Source organism: Gadus macrocephalus, chromosome 4 (genome assembly GCF_031168955.1).
Source record: "Gadus macrocephalus chromosome 4, ASM3116895v1".
NCBI classification, from domain to species: domain Eukaryota; kingdom Metazoa; phylum Chordata; class Actinopteri; order Gadiformes; family Gadidae; genus Gadus; species Gadus macrocephalus.
In genome coordinates, this window is record NC_082385.1 from 28,402,066 (window position 1) to 28,420,965 (window position 18,900).

The 18,900-nt window shown below is 43.8% G+C and overlaps 1 protein-coding gene across 5 annotated transcripts in view; it reads right to left on the reverse strand.

Annotated features, from left to right (window-relative positions):
- LOC132455173 (NACHT, LRR and PYD domains-containing protein 12-like) overlaps positions 1-18,900 on the reverse strand; it is a 70,633-nt gene that overhangs the window by 29,470 nt on the left and 22,263 nt on the right. The window contains exons 5-14 of one of the 5 annotated variants that reach the window (XM_060048942.1): positions 18,528-18,641; positions 18,343-18,453; positions 16,849-16,962; positions 16,525-16,622; positions 11,491-13,282; positions 10,876-11,049; positions 10,220-10,393; positions 9,459-9,632; positions 9,234-9,280; positions 3,751-8,648 (exon numbers count right to left, since the gene is read on the reverse strand). The exons of 1 other annotated variant lie outside the window; for it this stretch is intronic. In XM_060048942.1, the coding sequence (XP_059904925.1) occupies positions 8,086-8,648; positions 9,234-9,280; positions 9,459-9,632; positions 10,220-10,393; positions 10,876-11,049; positions 11,491-13,282; positions 16,525-16,622; positions 16,849-16,962; positions 18,343-18,453; positions 18,528-18,641 (3,361 nt within the window). In that variant the 3' untranslated portion in view covers positions 3,751-8,085. Of the gene's footprint in view, positions 1-3,750; positions 8,649-9,233; positions 9,281-9,458; positions 9,633-10,219; positions 10,394-10,875; positions 11,050-11,490; positions 13,283-16,524; positions 16,623-16,848; positions 16,966-18,342; positions 18,454-18,527; positions 18,642-18,900 lie in introns of those variants that run through there. 3 more of the 5 variants (XM_060048941.1, XM_060048950.1, XM_060048961.1) reach the window with 3 other exon arrangements.

Consider the following 18,900-nt stretch of genomic DNA (forward strand, 5'->3'; position numbering starts at 1 on the left):
TGGCTGAGGCGTCACCATGCCTGGAGGGGAACGTCGGGGTGTGCTCCGTGGTTCTCTGGTGACAGACTGAAGTCGTGTTCTGGTCGTTGAGACGAGGAGTCCTCTCATCTCCCCCTGGAGTTCCTCCTTCTGAATCCCGGTCCCCGTCTTAAAAGGCCGTTCTAGTCCATGGAGCTGATGTCACGACGGATTCTCCAACACTCGGTGGTGACGGGATGAACACGCTTTAACAAACCCCCCTTGAAGGAACCTTTCATTATAGCGATAGTCTGCTCTTCATTTAGTTGTGTTGGGTCTTCTGCTCGCTGGTTGGTGTGTGTGTGTGTGTGTGTGTGTGTGTGTGTGTGTGTGTGTGTGTGTGTGTGTGTGTGTGTGTGTGTGTGTGTGTGTGTGTGTGTGTGTGTGTGTGGGTGTGTGTGTGTGTGTGGGTTGAGCACAAAAGGCTCTTCAACCATTCCAAACACCTCCACCACACAAACACACACTATTACTATTATTTACAATTTGTTAATTTCTATTTTGCTTTAATTCACAATAATTAAGCACAACGGATATTTAGCTCCATCTGATTTGTGTCTATCCAATAGATTAAGTTTTAATGCGTCTTAATTTGTCCTTCGACCACAAATTGATTGAGTTGTTGAGTTGACTGAGTTAATTGAGTTCTCAGAGCATGACGGGAGCAACGGCTTTCTGACCGTAGATAACCGTCATTTAAATACAAACAAGTGATTTCTTCCTGTCAATTACTATGTGGTGACCCAGTATTTGACTTGGAAACGTTTATTATTGGTTCAATGTTTGTTCACTATGTTCTGAGGATAAATCGCTGCATTCTTCCTTTTCCATCTGCCTCGTTTCCTTCTCGGATTACTTTTTTGGTGCTTATTGCCTTACGGAAAACACGAGGACTGAAACGTCCTGCAAGGGTTGCAAATAGGTTGCCACTTCACACACACAGTCTCCTTCCCCCTGGTCCTGTTGGTCAGAAGGTGAACCCCACCGAGGTGGATTCACCGCCCCCTAGTGGCTCACCACGCAATAACAGGACTGAAGCGTGGCTTTGATAAACGACCTCACATCTTACTATCGACTCATTTATCAGACGCGTCCATCCTACTGCCCCCTCCCACGCACCCAGAGGAGAGGTTCCTCCTCTGCAGCTCAGTGCCTCAAACACACACCTCTGTGTGTTTCAACATGGAGGCTCAGGGTCCTGTTAGACGGGGAGGTGGTACATCAACCAGCCTGCAAGGCTCGTCTCTGGAGAGACGCCAGTAGCTGGGCTGTTTCCTGTGGCTCGCTTCTAGAACTCTCTCCATCCTCCGTCCCTCATCGGGCGTATGAGTCTGAGGTGGAAATGCACTTGCTGGTATCCTGGTTATTAATGTTTTGTAGACAAAGCCTCTGTTGTGCTTTTTATTCAGTGAACCCCCGACCTTAAAGTGTAAACTGATCCTCTGCTGAACACAACAGAGCATTTAGTGGATCCACTGAGTTGTTTATCACCATTATGCTTTATTAACCAGGACAACAGAAAAACAGACCCTTACATGAACACAATAAACACAAGGACTCAAACAATAGAAGAACAGTCCCTTCCATGAACACAATAAACACAAGGACCAAAACAATAGAAGAACAGTCCCTTACATGAACACAATAAACACAAGGAATCAAACAATAGAAGAACAGTCCCTTACATGAACACAATAAACACAAGGACTCAAACAATAGAACGTTCCCTTACATGAACACAATAAACACAAGGACTCAAACAATCGAAGAACAGTCCCTTAAATGAACACAATAAACACAAGGACTCAATCAATAGAAGAACAGTCCCTTACATTAACACAATAAACACAAGGACTCAAACAATAGAAGAACAGTCCCTTACATGAACACAATAAACACAAGGACTCAAACAATAGAAGAACAGTCCCTTACATGAACACAATAAACACAAGGACTCAAACAATAGAAGAACAGTCCCTTACATGAACACAATAAACATGAGGACTCAATCAATAGAAGCAGCAGAAATTACTAATCATAAACAGGTGTGCACATATCTTTAATAACTGAACATGTTCTGCTGCTGTGTTGTTCCCCACAGAACACAAGGAATCAATACTCTGATCCTCTGCTGAACACAACAGAGCATTTAGTGGATCCACTGAGTTGTTTATCACCATTATGCTTTATTAACCAGGACAACAGAAAAACAGACCCTTACATGAACACAATAAACACAAGGACTCAAACAATAGAAGAACAGTCCCTTCCATGAACACAATAAACACAAGGACCAAAACAATAGAAGAACAGTCCCTTACATGAACACAATAAACACAAGGAATCAAACAATAGAAGAACAGTCCCTTACATGAACACAATAAACACAAGGACTCAAACAATAGAACGTTCCCTTACATGAACACAATAAACACAAGGACTCAAACAATCGAAGAACAGTCCCTTAAATGAACACAATAAACACAAGGACTCAATCAATAGAAGAACAGTCCCTTACATTAACACAATAAACACAAGGACTCAAACAATAGAAGAACAGTCCCTTACATGAACACAATAAACACAAGGACTCAAACAATAGAAGAACAGTCCCTTACATGAACACAATAAACACAAGGACTCAAACAATAGAAGAACAGTCCCTTACATGAACACAATAAACATGAGGACTCAATCAATAGAAGCAGCAGAAATTACTAATCATAAACAGGTGTGCACATATCTTTAATAACTGAACATGTTCTGCTGCTGTGTTGTTCCCCACAGAACACAAGGAATCAATACTCAGTTTAAAGTCACCATAACATGATCTATAGCTTTTCGACCGCTTGCATTATGAATATAATATAAAATCTGCTTTACATCATGTTAGGATTATCAAAATATAAACTGATATCAGAGCCCCGCAGTATGAAACTGTTGACGTCTGAAAATAGACACAATATTGTAGTATAAAAATGTTAAAATTGACCATCAATCAATAATTAAAACACATTTGACATTAGGAATATAGTAGGGGTGTGACGATACACTCAGCACACGAGACGAGACGAGACACGATATTCGGTTCACGAGATCGAGACGAGACGAGATTTTAAGAAAACTACAATGACAAAATATGTGACTGGACCAACAGACTTTTATTTAACCGTGTTGCACATGCATTTTGAAATGTTTTATTTTAACTCTTAACATTCATGAAATTGAAACTAAAACTAAAATTTATAAAAGTTGAAGTAAAATAAATTAAATTAAATAATTCTCTTTTTTTTCAAGTGCAAACAATATTATGTGCAAAACCAAATCAAAGTTCTACTCCATCAATACAGAGTGCAAATAGTGCAAAAAGAACTTTAAGAAGCCCAAGAAAATGTAGCATTTGGATTACAGTTGAGTACGAACGAATTTAAATCACCAAAACCCAGTGTGTATGTGTGTGTGTTTATATGTACATGTGTGTGTGTAGTCCCTGCGTGTGTGTGTTCATATCTGAGTAAGTGTGTGTGTTCATAACTTGAGTAAGTGTGTGTTCATAGATGCGCGTGCGGCGTGTGCAGTGGTGGGCAGAGTAGCTTAAAAATGTACTCAAGTAAAAGTACCGTTACTTTATGATTATAATTACTTAAGTAGAAGTAAAAGTACTCGTAAAAATAATTACTCAAGTAAGAGTAAAAAAGTATGCAGTGAAAAGACTACTCAAGTACTCAAGAGTACAAGTACTGAGTTTCTCCGATTTATTTTTTAAATAAACAGAGCAACACAAACGGTACAAAATAGACACCAACAAATATAAAACAGCAATGTTCAAATAAAGATAATGTAAATAACATCCTTTTAAATAAAATAAATAAGGTCCTTAAAAATAAAATGCATAACCCTTGAACCGAAACAATAACAAATTAAATCTTTGCAAAATTAAATACATCGACCTTTAAATAAAATTAAAATAAATTTGGTTTATCCAAAATTATATTAATTAAGACCAATACACGTTTAACTGTTAACTAACATTATTAACAAAGTGCATCCATGGAATCAGCCGTTCAAAACCAGTCTGCATGAATCGTATGACAACTGGATGGCAGGGGATGCGGACAAGGAATACACCGCAGGGGAGAACATGAGAGCCCCAGCTCGCCGCATAGTAGCCTGGGTGCTTTAAGCATGGAATAAGCTGGATACGGAGTGGGTGAAAAACTGTGTGTGTGTGTGTGTGTGTGTGTGTGTGTGTGTGTGTGTGTGTGTGTGTGTGTGTGTGTGTGTGTGTGTGTGTGTGTGAGTGTGAGTGTGTGTGTGTGTGTGTGTGTGTGTGTGTGTGTGTGTGTGTGTGTGAGTGTGTGTGTGTGTGTGTGTGTGTGTGTGAGTGTGAGTGTGTGTGTGTGTGTGTGTGTGTGTGTGTGTGTGTGTGTGTGTTTGTGTGTCACTCTGTTCGAGCCTGCATGAGAGTTCAATGTTGTCATTAGCTGTAACGTCTTTCTGACCAATCGCAGTTCAAGGCCGACCTGGGCTGTGCCACTTCGGGAGGGGGCGCTCAGTTACTCCCCTCTAGACAAAACCGAATTGGTTGCGACGTTGACCCGGCGCCCCCCGAAACGTTAACGGGCCACAGGGAATTTTCCCAACTCTCCCGATTACCACTCTGCGTTGTGCGTGCGTGCGTGCCTGTGTGTGTGTGTGCAGGCGTTATTCAATTGCCTCTCGGCCGCTTGTACCCGCGATCTCGTCCTTTCGTTCATCACCCAACCCTCATGACCATAGGTGAGGATAGGAACAAAGATCGACCGGTAGATCGAGAGCTTTGCCTTGCGACTCAGCTCTCTTTTCGTAACAACGGTGCGGTAAAGCGAACGCAATACCGCCCCCGCTGCTCCGATTCTCCGGCCAATCTCACGCTCCATAGTACCCTCACTCGCGAACAAGACCCCGAGGTACTTGAACTCCTTCACTTGGGCTAAGGAATATTCACGTGATAGAAATAGATCTCGCATGTAATAAAAGAAAAGATCTAAAAAAACAAAGTAACGACCGTCACGTAGCCAAATGGAACGGTGTCAAAATGACCGTTCTTTCTTCAAATATTTACTCAAGTAAAAGTAAAAGTATGTTGCAATAAAACTACTCCTAAAATTACAATTTATCCAAAAAGTTACTCAAGTATTTGTAACGGAGTAAATGCAGCGCGTTCCTACCCACCTCTGGGCGTGTGCATATGTGCGTGCGTTTGCATGTCAGGGGTTTTTCTAGAAAAAAAAAGTAGCAGGGAGCAGACCCCTGCGCAAAGCCGAGGGATGGTGTGGAAGGGGGGTCTCCCCCTTCCACGGCGCGAAGCCTTTGAAAAAATAATGATTAAATGGTACATTCTGAGGCTATCTTAAAGAGAAATTCTAGCTCTTGTGGTCATCCTGAAAAACTAAAATACTATCAACTTTTGGTAGACTTGTACAACTTTACCCTGTAAATAAACACGACAAATTTCAAAAATATTGGCTAAACTTTTATTAAGTAGGTCAAATCACAACAGCAGCCGTCTGTTCCTGAGACTGCCCCAACGGCTCACTGCCTTGTCAAAATCAAATTGATCAATTGCAGGCCCCTCAATACAGATCCTGAGGAGGTGGTTCAGGGTAGCGTTAGTCATGGTAGACCTCCTGTGCCATGCCTCTATGGAACAAGTTTTGGGGCTCTAGAGTCAATAATGGCGACGCTATAGAAATGTTACTATTGTTGTCGTTTTCAGTTTTGCACTTTGAAGACGGTCCCTAAACTCGCGGCTGAAAGCCGACTGCTCGTAGAAGCCAATGCAATTCAGTTTTGCACTTTGCAGACGGTCCCTAAGCTCGCGGCTGAAAGCCGACTGCTCGTAGAAGCCAATGCAATTCACTGTTCGCTAAAGACGGCTCGTTTGGATGAAAACTATGTTGTAGCTGGTTCTCTGGGTTACTACACTTTTATTGGGCTAATTCGGCCGTGCAGCTACCATTTAGTTCCCTGCTACGGGTTCCCTGGTAACAGGGAACCCGTAGCTTTGTGCAGAGAGAACTGGAATGGTCTTGTATACTTGCTTAGCATCTTAGCGCCTAGACCAAAAACCCATTCAAATACATAGTAGCTAGCTAGCTAGCTGCTAATAACTTTAACGTTAGCATGTCGACTCGGTCTGGGAAACTCCAATTCGGATCGGAATATTTTTGGAGTAATTATAAGTTATTTGAGGATCAGACACATTGTCAGGTGGTGGTGTTGGGATATTTTCGCGGAGAAAAGATCGTTTTGAGAAATAGTGTATGTTGTACAGCAGCATGTAAGTACAGATCCAAGTCTGACAGGTTCAGTCGGCATTTCGGTAGGATGGCGCACGCCGGGAGTATCGGGGCGCAGCGCCCCTGTTCCCTTGTTTAGAAAAAACCCTGCATGTGTGTGCCTGCGTGTATATTTGAGTGTTTATAATACGGTGTGTGTTTGCACGTAACGCGTTTTCATATGTACGCGCGTGTGTGTGTTCATATATACGTGTTTGTTTGTGTTCACATACACGTGTTTGTGTGCCTGCGTGTTTGTGTTCCTATATAGTAGTACGTTTATATGCGTGTGTCTTTATGTTAATTCATATATGCGTGTGTGCGCTTGCATGTTTGTGTTCACGTGTGTCATCAGACAGAGCGAGAGCGAGAGAGAGAGACTATAATTTACACAGAGACGCTGAGGACAGAAGGTGTGGATAAAAAAGTTTACCAAACGTCCAAGATCAAAACGGGCAACATTATCCCCGAAGAAGGGAGAAAAACAAATTTCCAGTTTGACTAGCGATCTGATTGAAGAACCCATTCGAGGCAATAGCCCCGGATTTTTTGGGAATAGCCCCGGATCGCTGTGCCGTCTAATTTTTTTTAAATAAGAATAATAATGATGAAAATAGCCCCGTAGAGCATACTTCTTGGTGGTTAAATTACCAGCAGCCACAGATGCAACATTGTAGCGAGGGAAAACCGCAACATTCTGACGTGTCCATGTATGGGCAGATTTAGAATCATTTGTTGCAAAATGTTGCAAATTCAACGTCAGTATTCTTTCTTCTCTACGCATAGCGCATCTCGTCGTTATTGCTGTTTCGTGCTGCCAGCCTTTTAGTGAGATCAGAGAGTGTTGAGAAGGACAGTAATGAAATATCTTTGGTGAGATGGATATAAGAAGAGAGACCCGCAGTGAATTCAACCCGGTCCACTTGACATCGGGTAGGTGCATGACAGGGGTACCGGAACACTTCCATAGCCCGGGCTTTTATTGGTTTCAATCACTGAACTTTAGAACAAAACTCTCTGCTCAGCAAAGATGGCAAATACCATCAAATGTATTATTGAAACCAGTGTGAATATTAGTAACCATGGTTACCAGGCAATCGAATAACGCCTGCACGCATGCTAACACACACGCAAACGCTGTGGCAACCCGTCCCCAACCCCTCGGGCTGGAGGGCCTCGGGGAGAGGTGGTGGAGGACGTGTACCGGCTGTATCCAACAGATGGAGCCAGAGGGCGGCACTCCCGGCGCACTAATCAGGGGGATGGGAAACACCTGGGGCGGGGAGTGAGACACCATGTTAAACTGCGCTTTCCCCGATTCCCGAGGAGAGTTGGAGCGAGAAGCCGGTGGAGAAACCCGACCCACGGATGAGCCGCAGGGAGGTGTACCGCGCCATATCCGGACAGAGAAAGCTAACCCCTTATTTCATTGTTTTCTCCTAGCTCACGGAGCTAGCGTATGTTTTTCATTGCCCTACGGGGAGAACTCTGTTTGACCGAATAAATGCCCTCCGGGTGTTGAACCAGCCGAGAAGTGTGGTGATTCCCTACCTTACTAAGAGATTCTCGGGCCCGGGTTGCCACAACGCACATGCACACGCACACGCAAACGCACACGCACACACACACACACACACACACACACACACACACACACACACACACACACACACACACACACACACACACACACACACACACACCCCCCCCCAGGAGGTGCTCCTCTCTGTGTCTGTCATGTTTGTGTCTATAACTGACACAGAGACGCGGAGGAGCCCGCTGAGCCCCGCCTCCCTACCCAGACCCCCGGGAGGAGGTCCTCCTGGGTGAAGGAGGACCAGAAGGTGTGGAGGTGTGTCAGTGTGTCTGAGGACCCTCCTCCACCTGGGGACACTCTGTAGAAGGACAGAGAGCCAGCAGGCCGGTCCAGATACACTCCTACTCTGGTGGAGCCAGCGGGGCGGTGAGGGAGGTCTGTCTCTATACCGTTGTACTGGGCACAGTAACCACCATCAGAACAATCAAGACTCCAGGACTTGTTGTTCCCTCCAAGCCTGCTGTCACCACCCTGTCCTCTCCTTGTGATTCCTCTGTATGTCACTCCTATATAAACCCATCCTTCCCACTCTACCTCCCAGTAACAGCGGCCAGTCAGAGCCTCTCTACCCAACACCTGGGGCCGGGAGTCAAATCTCTCTGGGTGATCCGGATACGACTGGTCCTCTCCAACCCGCATCACCTTCCTGTTGTCCTCAGACAGAGAGAGTTCTCTGTGGGCCGTGTTGGGGTCCAGTGTGAGGTCACAGGCATCTGAGGGAGAACCAGACATGATGAGCTGCTGAACCGCTCTTCATCATCTTCATCATCATCACTAGTACTACTCCTGCTCTTCTTCTTTTTATTCTCTTTCAGACTCTTTTTGTGATCGCTCTCTCTTCTTCTTCAGCCCCCTCCCCATCAGCCCCCCCCCATCTCACCCCACCCTCAGCACCCCCTCAGCCCTGGCCTCCCCCCCTCCCCCTCAGCCCCTTCATCCCTGCTCCCCCTCCCCCTCACCCCTCCCCCTCAGCCCCGGCCCCCCCCCTCCCCCTCAGCCCCCCCTCAGCCCCTTCATCCCCCCTCCCCCTCCCCCTCATCCCCGTCACCCCCACTCCCCTCCCCCTCAGCCCCTTCATCCCCCTCCCCCTCAGCCCCCCCCCTCAATATAACAATGTAAAACCTGCTGGGTTAGGGTTAGGGTGTCGACTGACGGTCGACAGTATTAATAGACGTAAGATACATGATGTCAGCCATCATCTTCATCCCCAGTAGGATCTGATCTCACTTCCTGCTGTTTGGATGGACTTTCCATCTCTATAGTTAGTTTGTTTTGTGATGAATCAAACAGACACTTACACTTCTTTAGAGCTGGTTTCAGCCTTGAAACTCCACCGTGCTCTACACTGGGGGGGGGGATCAGAGTGATAGCAGCATGTTGAAACATTCACCTTCATCATCTGCCGTCTCATCACTTTCTACACAACATGAGTGACAGCTGCCTCTTCAAACCACTTCATCGAGCAGCAACTTGAATCCTTGTAGGAGACTTTGTCCCTGAGCGGTGAGCTGTCCCCTCCATACCTGAGAGTGTCCAGTCTCCAGCGTGGATCCTCCAGTCCAGCAGAGAGCAGCGCAGCTCCAGAGTCTCCTGGGTGATTGTAGCTCAGGTCCAGCTCTCTCAGATGGGAGGGGTTGGAGCTCAGAGCTGAGGCCAGTGAAGCACAGCCTTCCTGTGTGACCAGGCAGCCAGACAACCTGCACACACACACACACACACACACACACACACACACACACACACACACACACACACACACACACACACACACACACACACACACACACACACACACACATACACACACACACACACACACACACACACACACACACACACACACACACACACACACCATTTATTGTATCTGGTTGGGAGCAGTTTGTACTAAAGTAACCACATTTATAAAGTGAATTCATTCCATTTGGAGGACAAGCTTTATTGATACTTCATGGAGACAAAGCTGTGTCACCCTGAGAGTCTGAGAACAGGAAGAGGAAGTGGGGAGATTACCCTATCACAGACAGGAGAAGTTCCTTCACTTGGATGTGAAACAGGGTCTTAAAGAAATGCTCCTTTCTCAATAGCTACAACTCAATGAGATATTGTTCAATTAGAGTCAGGAGAAGTCTGCTGTGTTTGGTACGCTAAGACCGTTTTTTTCACAGGTTCTAACACTGTGTAGAACCAGGGAGTGTTTCGTCAGCTGGGAAAGAATACCAGAAATGTAACAGGCAGGAGCAGCACTAGAATAACCAGTTTGAAGAAGAGGGTGATAACTGACCTGAGAGTTTCCAGTGTACAGTGTGGACACCCCAGTCCAGCAGAGAGCAGCTTCACTCCTGGATCCTGCAGATCATTGGTACTCAGGTCCAGCTCTTTCAGACTAGAGGAGTTGGAGCTGAGAACTGAGGCCAGAGCTTCACAGCATCTCTCTGACAGATGACAGCCGTTGAGCCTTCACACAAAATAAACACAACCTGTTAGGAACTGTAGTTAAATTATAGGAGAATTATAAACAGTTTTTTTAAATACATGAAATAATAAATACTATGAATAACCTGGATCTTAAAATATTAATAAAGATTTCACACAGATGTTAAATGATCAAACAACAATTATGATTTTACTTCACTTAAGCATACAGTTTTATAATAGGTTGTTATTAAACTTTATGAAACTACTCTGAACCGCACTTTACTGTCTGACCATATGACAATCAGAATAATAATGTTACACAACATACACATTATACCATCATAAACAAACTAAGAATATAATGTGTACCTAAACTGTCATGCCAACAAAATTATAAATATGTTGAGTTATTCTTATGAAAACAATGTATTTATGACCTAACCTTTCTGGATGTCAATCTGTGAAATGTCTTCTGATATTGACCCTTTAAGTGTTATTGTTTGACCATTGGATAAAACTAACCTGAGAGTTACCAGTGCACAGTGTGGACTCCCCAGTCCAGCAGAGAGCAGCTTCACTCCTGAATCCCGCAGATCATTGGTACTCAGGTCCAGCTCTCTCAGACTAGAGGAGTTGGAGCTGAGAACTGAGGCCAGAGCTTCACAGCATCTCTCTGACAGATGACAGCCATTGAGCCTTTTTTCACACAATAAATATAACATGTCAGGAACTGCGTTCAAAACAACAGAAAGCTTTAAGTTATTCCATAATGCAGAATATTATTAGTTTACCAAAAATTACTAAATAATTAGATGTATACATTTTCATTATATATTCAATGTAAAATGTTAAATAGTTATTTAGTTGGGATTGAAAATGTTTTTTGAATGGATACTTCTTCTATATTCTATTGTTCTGAATATTCTCTTTTGTGTAGTGTAATACATTATACGTTAATAGGACAAAAGAGATGTTTTGTATAATATTATAACTAGTATGTTAATTATGTTATGAGTAGACTAGTAATACATGTTGTTATAAACCTACAGTGATTTTTGCATATTATTTTTACCTTATATTCCAGTTATATTAATATTGTGTAGTGTGAATTGTAATACATGTTATCAGTGAACCTACAGAGATGTTTTAGAGGCTTTGACCACTGGCAGCAGCCTCAGAAGACCCTCCTCTGAAGCAGAGTATTTCTTCAGGTCAAACACGTCCAGCTCCTCTTCTGATGTCACTAGGATGAAGGCCAGAGCTGACAATTGAGCAGGAGAGAGAAATTTTCCGGAGATACTTCCTGATGTCAGGTACCGTTCGATCTCCTTCACTAGAGAACGGTCGTTCAGCTCATTCAGACAGTGGAACAGGTTGATGCTTCTCTCTGGAGAGAGATCGTCATCTATCTTCTCCTTGATGTAAGACACTGTTTTTGTATTGGTCAGTGAGCTAGTTCCTGTCTGTCCCAGCAGACTTCGTAGGACAATCTGATTGGTCTCCAGCGAGAGGCCCAGGAGGAAGCGGAGGAACAAGTCCAGGTGTCCGTTCTTTCTCTGTAAGGCCTTGTCCACAGCACTCTGGTAGAGGAGGAGGAGTTTATCTTCCCCAGATGTGGGTGGTTCTTCTGATAGCAGATCGATACCAGTGTCGATGAAGAACAGAAAGACATAAAGGGCAGCCAGAAACTCCTGGAGGCTCAGATGGACAAAGCAGAACACCCTGGCCTGGTACACCCCACACTCCTCTTTAAAGATCTGGGTGAACACTCCTGAGTACACTGAGGCTGCTATGATGTCGATGCCACAGTCTGCCAGGTCTTCCTCGTAGAAGATTAGGTTGCCTTTCTCCAGCTGCTTAAAAGCCAGTTTTCCCAAAGAAACGATGATCTCTCTGCTCTCTGAACTCCAGTGTGGATCTGTTTCAGATCTCCCAAGGTACTTCCTGTCCCCCTGTATGGACTGAACCCTCAGGAAGTGGCTGTACATCTGAGTCACGGTCTTGGGCATCTCTTCTCCTCTCTTGGATGTTTTTAAGATGTCCTCCAGAACTGTAGCAGTGATCCAACAGAAGACTGGGATGTGACACATGATGTGGAGGCTTCGTGATTTCTTGATGTGGGAGATGATTGTGTTGGCCAGCGCCTCGTCTCTGAATCTCTTCCTGAAGTACTCCTCTTTCTGTGAGTCGGTGAACCCCCTCACCTCTGTCACCCTGTCAACACACTCAGCAGGGATCTGATTGGCTGCCGCAGGGCGTGTGGTTATCCATATGCGAGCGGAGGGAAGCAGGTCGCCCCTGATGAGGTTTGTCAGCAGCACGTCCACCGAGGTGGACTTTGTGACATCATTAAAGATCGGGTTTTTCTGGAAGTCCAGAGGAAGTCGACACTCATCCAGACCATCTAAGATGAAGACAACTTGGTACCTGTGGAATCTGCAGATTTCCGCTTCTTTGGTCTCAATAAAGAAGTGATGTAAAAGTCCCACCAAGCTAAACTCTTTCTTTTTCAGTATATTCAGCTCTCTGAAAGTGAGGAGAAATGTGAAGTTTATGTCACGGTTGGCTTTGCCTTCAGCCCAGTCCAGGGTGAACTTTTGTGTTAAGACGGTTTTACCAATGCCGGCCACTCCAGTTGTCATTATTGTCCTGATTGGTTTATCTGGTTTATCTTGTCCCGGTAAGGGTTTAAAGATGTCCACACATCTGATTGGTGCTTCCTTCATGGCTGGTTTCCTGGAAGCTGTTTCAATCAGTCTGACTTCATGTTCCTGGTTGACCTCTCCACTGCCTCTCTCTGTGATGAAGAGCTCTGTGTAGATCTCATTCAGAGGTCTTTGCTCTCTTTGTGTGATTCCCTCATCCAAACTCCACAACTTCTTCTTCAAACGAGACTTGGATTTAGGTTGGCACTCGACAGCAGCAGATTCTAAATGAGGAAGAAAAACAGAAGACATCTGTTAGTGGATGGTGACATCAGTGGAACCAGGTCAATATTTCCTGTTAAATGATCAACTTTATGAATTTAGTGGCTTCATTACTTGTGGTCAGAGAAGCTGGTCGTGACAAGGACTGCACGGTACAGATTAGGGTTGGGCGATTGTCTACAAGCTTTCATCATCCGATTGCGCCCCCTAGAGATCGTCGATAGTCGATCTGATCGTCGTCAATATCTCTGTTTCATGTAACGCTGAATGCATCTACTCCTTTCTACTACTTTCATTGAAGCCGTCTGGTCAACCTGTAACTAATTCAATTTTCAACCGTTTACCTTCAGTCAAACCATTGAACAAATCTGTACGCTTGTATCTTCAATAATATCAAAACGAAATTTTGATAGCTTTTGTACTTTTTTCAGAAACACAGTTTGAGTTTCTTAACAGCATACTTTTCAGTTGCTCTCATTGATTTCCGTTGACGCCAGAGTGTGAGGACGTTCAGGCACACACACACACACACACACACGCAATAGCTCCGCCACATAGCTGCGTTTAGAAGGACACTTCTGATCGATTAGAAGCTGAAGAACAGCTCAATCTGTATAATTTTTTTTCATATATACGCCTCAACTGGAATACAATTCTCTGATCGGAATAGAATCCCATGCAGAATAGAAGAGGTGGTGTAGTCCGCTATAATCGACACCCATTCCGATTGGTTTGGGGTGGGTGCGGCTACTTAAGCACTGAGAGAGATGGCATCAGCAGCAGCAGTAGTTAGCAATTGGTCCGTCTGTACTATTATGCACACCGAACTAGACAGCTGTCAAGGAAAGTGGATTTTTTGCCTGATTCACGTTTTTCTTATCACTCTGCAAGTAGTCCGGTAACTTATCCAGCGTGTCCGGTTGCTAAGCGACGTCAACATCTTTGGCGGACTATTTCTCTGCCGGTCAACACTACGAATGGTAATTGTAAGAAAACACACCGTGTGAAGATATTGTTTCGTTTTGGCAAGGAGCCGTGTAATAAGCAGGATAATGCATAATATAATGTATCCCTTACATATATATTGTAAGTCCAAACCAACATAAAGGTTGTGCGTGAGAGAGATACGGAAGTACGCTTACCACTTTTGTAAATGCCATAAATACAGTACATTCAGATTGCATGATAGGAATAGATCTATTCCGATTAGAAATTGAATTGGATCAGTGTCCATGTAAACGCGGCTTAGACACACACACAATGGCTCCGCCATTGTCTTAAGACACACACACACAAAGTTTTTCAAAGTGACATGCAGCAGAGTGTGATGTCATTTCGCCGTGCGAGCAGACCGGTAGGTATCGAGCCCCTCCCCTCCCCTCCCCTATCCCTCATCACTCCTCTCTCCCCTCCTCTCTTCCTCCTCTCCTCTCTCCTCTCTCCTCTCTCCTCTCTCCTCTCTCCTCTCTCCTCTCTCCTCCTCTCCTCTCCCCACTCCTCTCTCCTGTCTCCTCCCCTTCTCATCTCTCCTCTCCCCTCCCCTCCTCTCCTCTCCTCCCCAAACCATTTAACATGACACCCCCACAATAACCCTTCATATCTGGACCAGAGTTCCTGTTGTTTCGGTTGGAGGACCGAAAATTCTAAATGTCTCCGGTCAGAATGACCGATTGGAAATAAGGCCCCGTCCACACAGAGCCGAAACGGGCGAAAACTATCCGGTTTCGTTTTATGCGGAATATTGAAGGCGCTGGTTCTCCACAGGAAAAGTGGAGCGCATCAACCCTGCGCGCATACAGCATGCGCGCTGTCTACAAACATTCAGTCACGAGGAGATTCAACCTTTTAAATTGAGCAGAAATACTTTTGAATGTGTTCATTTGAATTGTGTTTAAATATGCTACAGTGGTCATTTGTTTAGCCAATTCATGTAAAACAATGAGGGTTTTGATTGTAGCGTAGCCTGTGTGATAAAATAAATAAGTTGTTACATTTCGTGCACTCGCTCAAATTGATTGACCGGTATTTAACAACCATGGCAAATCAAAATATGATCACACACTTCTTCTTCTTTATATAGCCTGCCTAGTGCCTATCAATTTTTTTAAGTGCAATAAACACGGACAATATCCGACCGATTTTTCTCCAATTTGACCGGTAAAATGAAACCTTCCCGGTCACATGACCGGTACTAAACCATTTAACCTGATACCCCCACAACAACCCTACATATCTGGACTAAACCATTTAACCTGATACCCCCACAACAACCCTACATATCTGGACTAAACCATTTAACCTGATACCCCCACAACAACCCTACATATCTGGACCAAACCATTTAACCTGATACCCCCACAATAACCCTTCATATCTGGACTAAACCATTTAACCTGGTACCCCCAAAATAACCCTTAATATCTGGATCAAACCATTTAACCTGATACCCCCACAATAACCCTACATATCTGGATCAAACCATTTGACCTGATAACCCCACAATAACCCTACACATCTGGATCAAACCATTTGACCTGATAACACCACAATAAGCCTACATACTGTATCTGGATCAAACCGTTTAACCCCCGAGAGGAAAGATATCTCCACATTGAAGTTAAAAGTAAATTAGTCTGAAAATAACACATAAGAGTGTCATATCGTTTTTCTAAAATTTAAATTTCTCTTGTTGTTCTCTTGTTGGCCAATTTATTCTTAGTTGTACTTTATTGAAAATGACCTCCCCCTGCTGGCACTTTAATGTCGGTTTGAGATGCCTCCTGGAACTCAATGTAGGTAGACAGGAAGTGAGGCCAGTTAGGGGGCCGCATTAGGAAAACGCCAGCCACGGTCAGGAGAATTTTTTTGACCACAAATACAAACTAGAATACAAACTCGAATACAAACACGAATATGAACACGAATAAGAATTGCCTGTGCAAATTATGTACAAAGATACATGCTGGAATATAACCTTTTCGTTTGCATTTACACTGAAACCTGCATACACTTTGGAAAATATATTTTTTGTTATAGTTAGAAGGAAAAGAGATCCTATTTTCGTTGTAATTAGATTATGTTTGATTGAACTGGATCGTGCGTCTGAAATACCCCCTCAACTGGGCTCGCACGGCGTCTTGAAAGAAGGTAGGACAAGCTACCGAAACACCTGTCTTCAAAGTAAGAGTCTCTTCTGCCCTTCAAAATAATAGTCTCCTCTGTCTTCAAAGTAAGAGTCTCTTACCGCCCCACAGCGTGTCGGCCAGTTCCTCCTGGTTCATCTCCAGCTCTGTTTGATGCTGTACAGACTGAGCACTGGTAACCTTTGGCCTCTCCTGGTGTCTGTGGAGAACACATACACACACACACACACACACACACACACACACACACACACACACACACACACACACACACACACACACACACACACACACACACACACACACACACACACACACACACACACACACACACACACATATTTTTCCTGACTTGTAAACATCAGTATCAGTAAGGTCTGATAACAACTAACTTGTCTCTTTTATCGTCTGTTTGAAACTCCTACCTCTCCTCTCTGGAGGGGCGTCCATCTTTAAGGTTAGGAGGTATACCCATAGACCAGTCACTCTTCATGGAGACACAGCTGGGTCCAGGGGAGTCTGCTCTCTCCAGCCTCCTTCTGAAAAACAAAAACCATCTGGCAGTTAGGATTTGTTATTTGACATAAAAACAAACTAAGTATCCTTCATACTGTGCATAGTCACAGATTCACAATGAGTTTAGCTAACATAGAAAATAGAGCCATCAGTTTCTACATTTCTAACCACCTGTGTTATTCTTCATGGATTATTTGTTTCAATAAATCACCTCACCTCCAAAGATAAATTCAAACTGATTCGATAAATGGGGCCGTTTGAAAGACATCGAACCTTTAAACATTAAACCTGTAAAGTCTGCTACAAATTGTCTTATAATTTATTTCATTCATACAATTCAAACAGCAGAATAAACGGCCTCAGCCATGAACCTATCAAGCCTGGATGCAGACAGAGGACAGGGAGAGAGAGAGGAGATGGAAGAGGGGTTTTATACATATGTTTTTAAAGGTTTTAAAACAAATAGGGTACAGATTAATAAAGTGCTGCATGAGACTCAGGTGGTCATCCCAACAAAAGTAGAACAATATAAACCCGGTGTGCAATGTGCATGATGTATACATAATGGTGAGCGAGGGTACCAGATCGACAGGTTTAACTTTGTTAGGAATACCTGAAGCCTCGCTTTGACTGTGAATATTTGTGTGTATTCATCAATAAAAGAATTGTATGCAGGCTAGCTTTCCGTGGAGTTTGAATCCCCTCCAATGTCTCTGACGCTGCCGATGTTTGATTGACAGCAGTGTATCCTACCGCTTGATAAGGCTTGTTTGTGCTCTGTTTTGATGGTAGACAGTAAACACATTATCAAGATCGTTCTCTGAAATAATATGCATCTGTTTCCATTAACGGCGGCAATTACGACGGGTGTGCGAGCTGAATTTAGGGTAACCAAACAAGCATTGGTGTTCATTGTTAATTCCAAGGGCTATCTTAATTTCCTGTCTGCACAAATACATTTCCTAGGTTTGCTTTTTGTCCTGCGTCAAGATGACAAAAATTTCGACCAGATGGCCTGTCCATGCATTGGTTCATCATAGGGCTTTGTCCCGCCTTACTGAATAGATATATCATTATCCACTCCCGGTTTAAATGGCAATTTTCATTGTGTACCTGCAGCCCTACCATTATGGAAAACCGCTTTTTAGCTCTCGCAACGCTTTGCCACAGCAGAGACAGACATTGGCCTACGCACAGAGAGGGCGGGTCCTGGGGGAGGGGCTAACTGGATAGAAGGGTATCCTATTGGAGGAAATTAAACTAGCTCTCAATCTTGCTTAGGAACATCTTTCTCCAGGGTGTAATTGATCCTGATTGTTTATGTTCTGATTAATAATCTGCACGCCAGATGAAAATGATGAGAGGACAGCTTAAAAGGCCTGATTTATTAGCTGAATCCTTACCTTTTCTTTGAAGGGTGATGATTTCCATCTTCAAACTTAACAGGTGGATTCATACTCTTCATGGAGACACAGCTGGGTCCAGGGGAGTCTGCTCTCTGCTGCTGGACTCTTCTAGAAAAACAAGAACCAGGATTTATGAATGCTTAATAGAAGCTGTATCTTTATTATATCTGGTAAATCCTTACCTTTTCTCAATTGACTGATTTCCATCTTCAAACTTAACAGGTGGATCCATAGATTGGAAACTCTTCATTGAGACACAGCTGGGTCCAGGGGAGTCTGCTCTCTGCTGCCGGACTCTAGAAAAACCAAAAGCGTTGTTTAAATTGATCATTTATTGCAGGACTATTCAATTACTTTCTCATGAGGGGCAGATTATAAAAATGGAAATATAAGGAAAAGTTATAATGGCATTCAAGCACTTGCATGTTGACATAGAAACATAGCAAATACCCTTGATATTGTGCTGAGAGTGTTTATTCACAATGGGTTTGCTATCATAGAAAATAGGGCAGGCAGTTTATAAATTCCTGCACAGACCTGTGTTATTCTTCACAG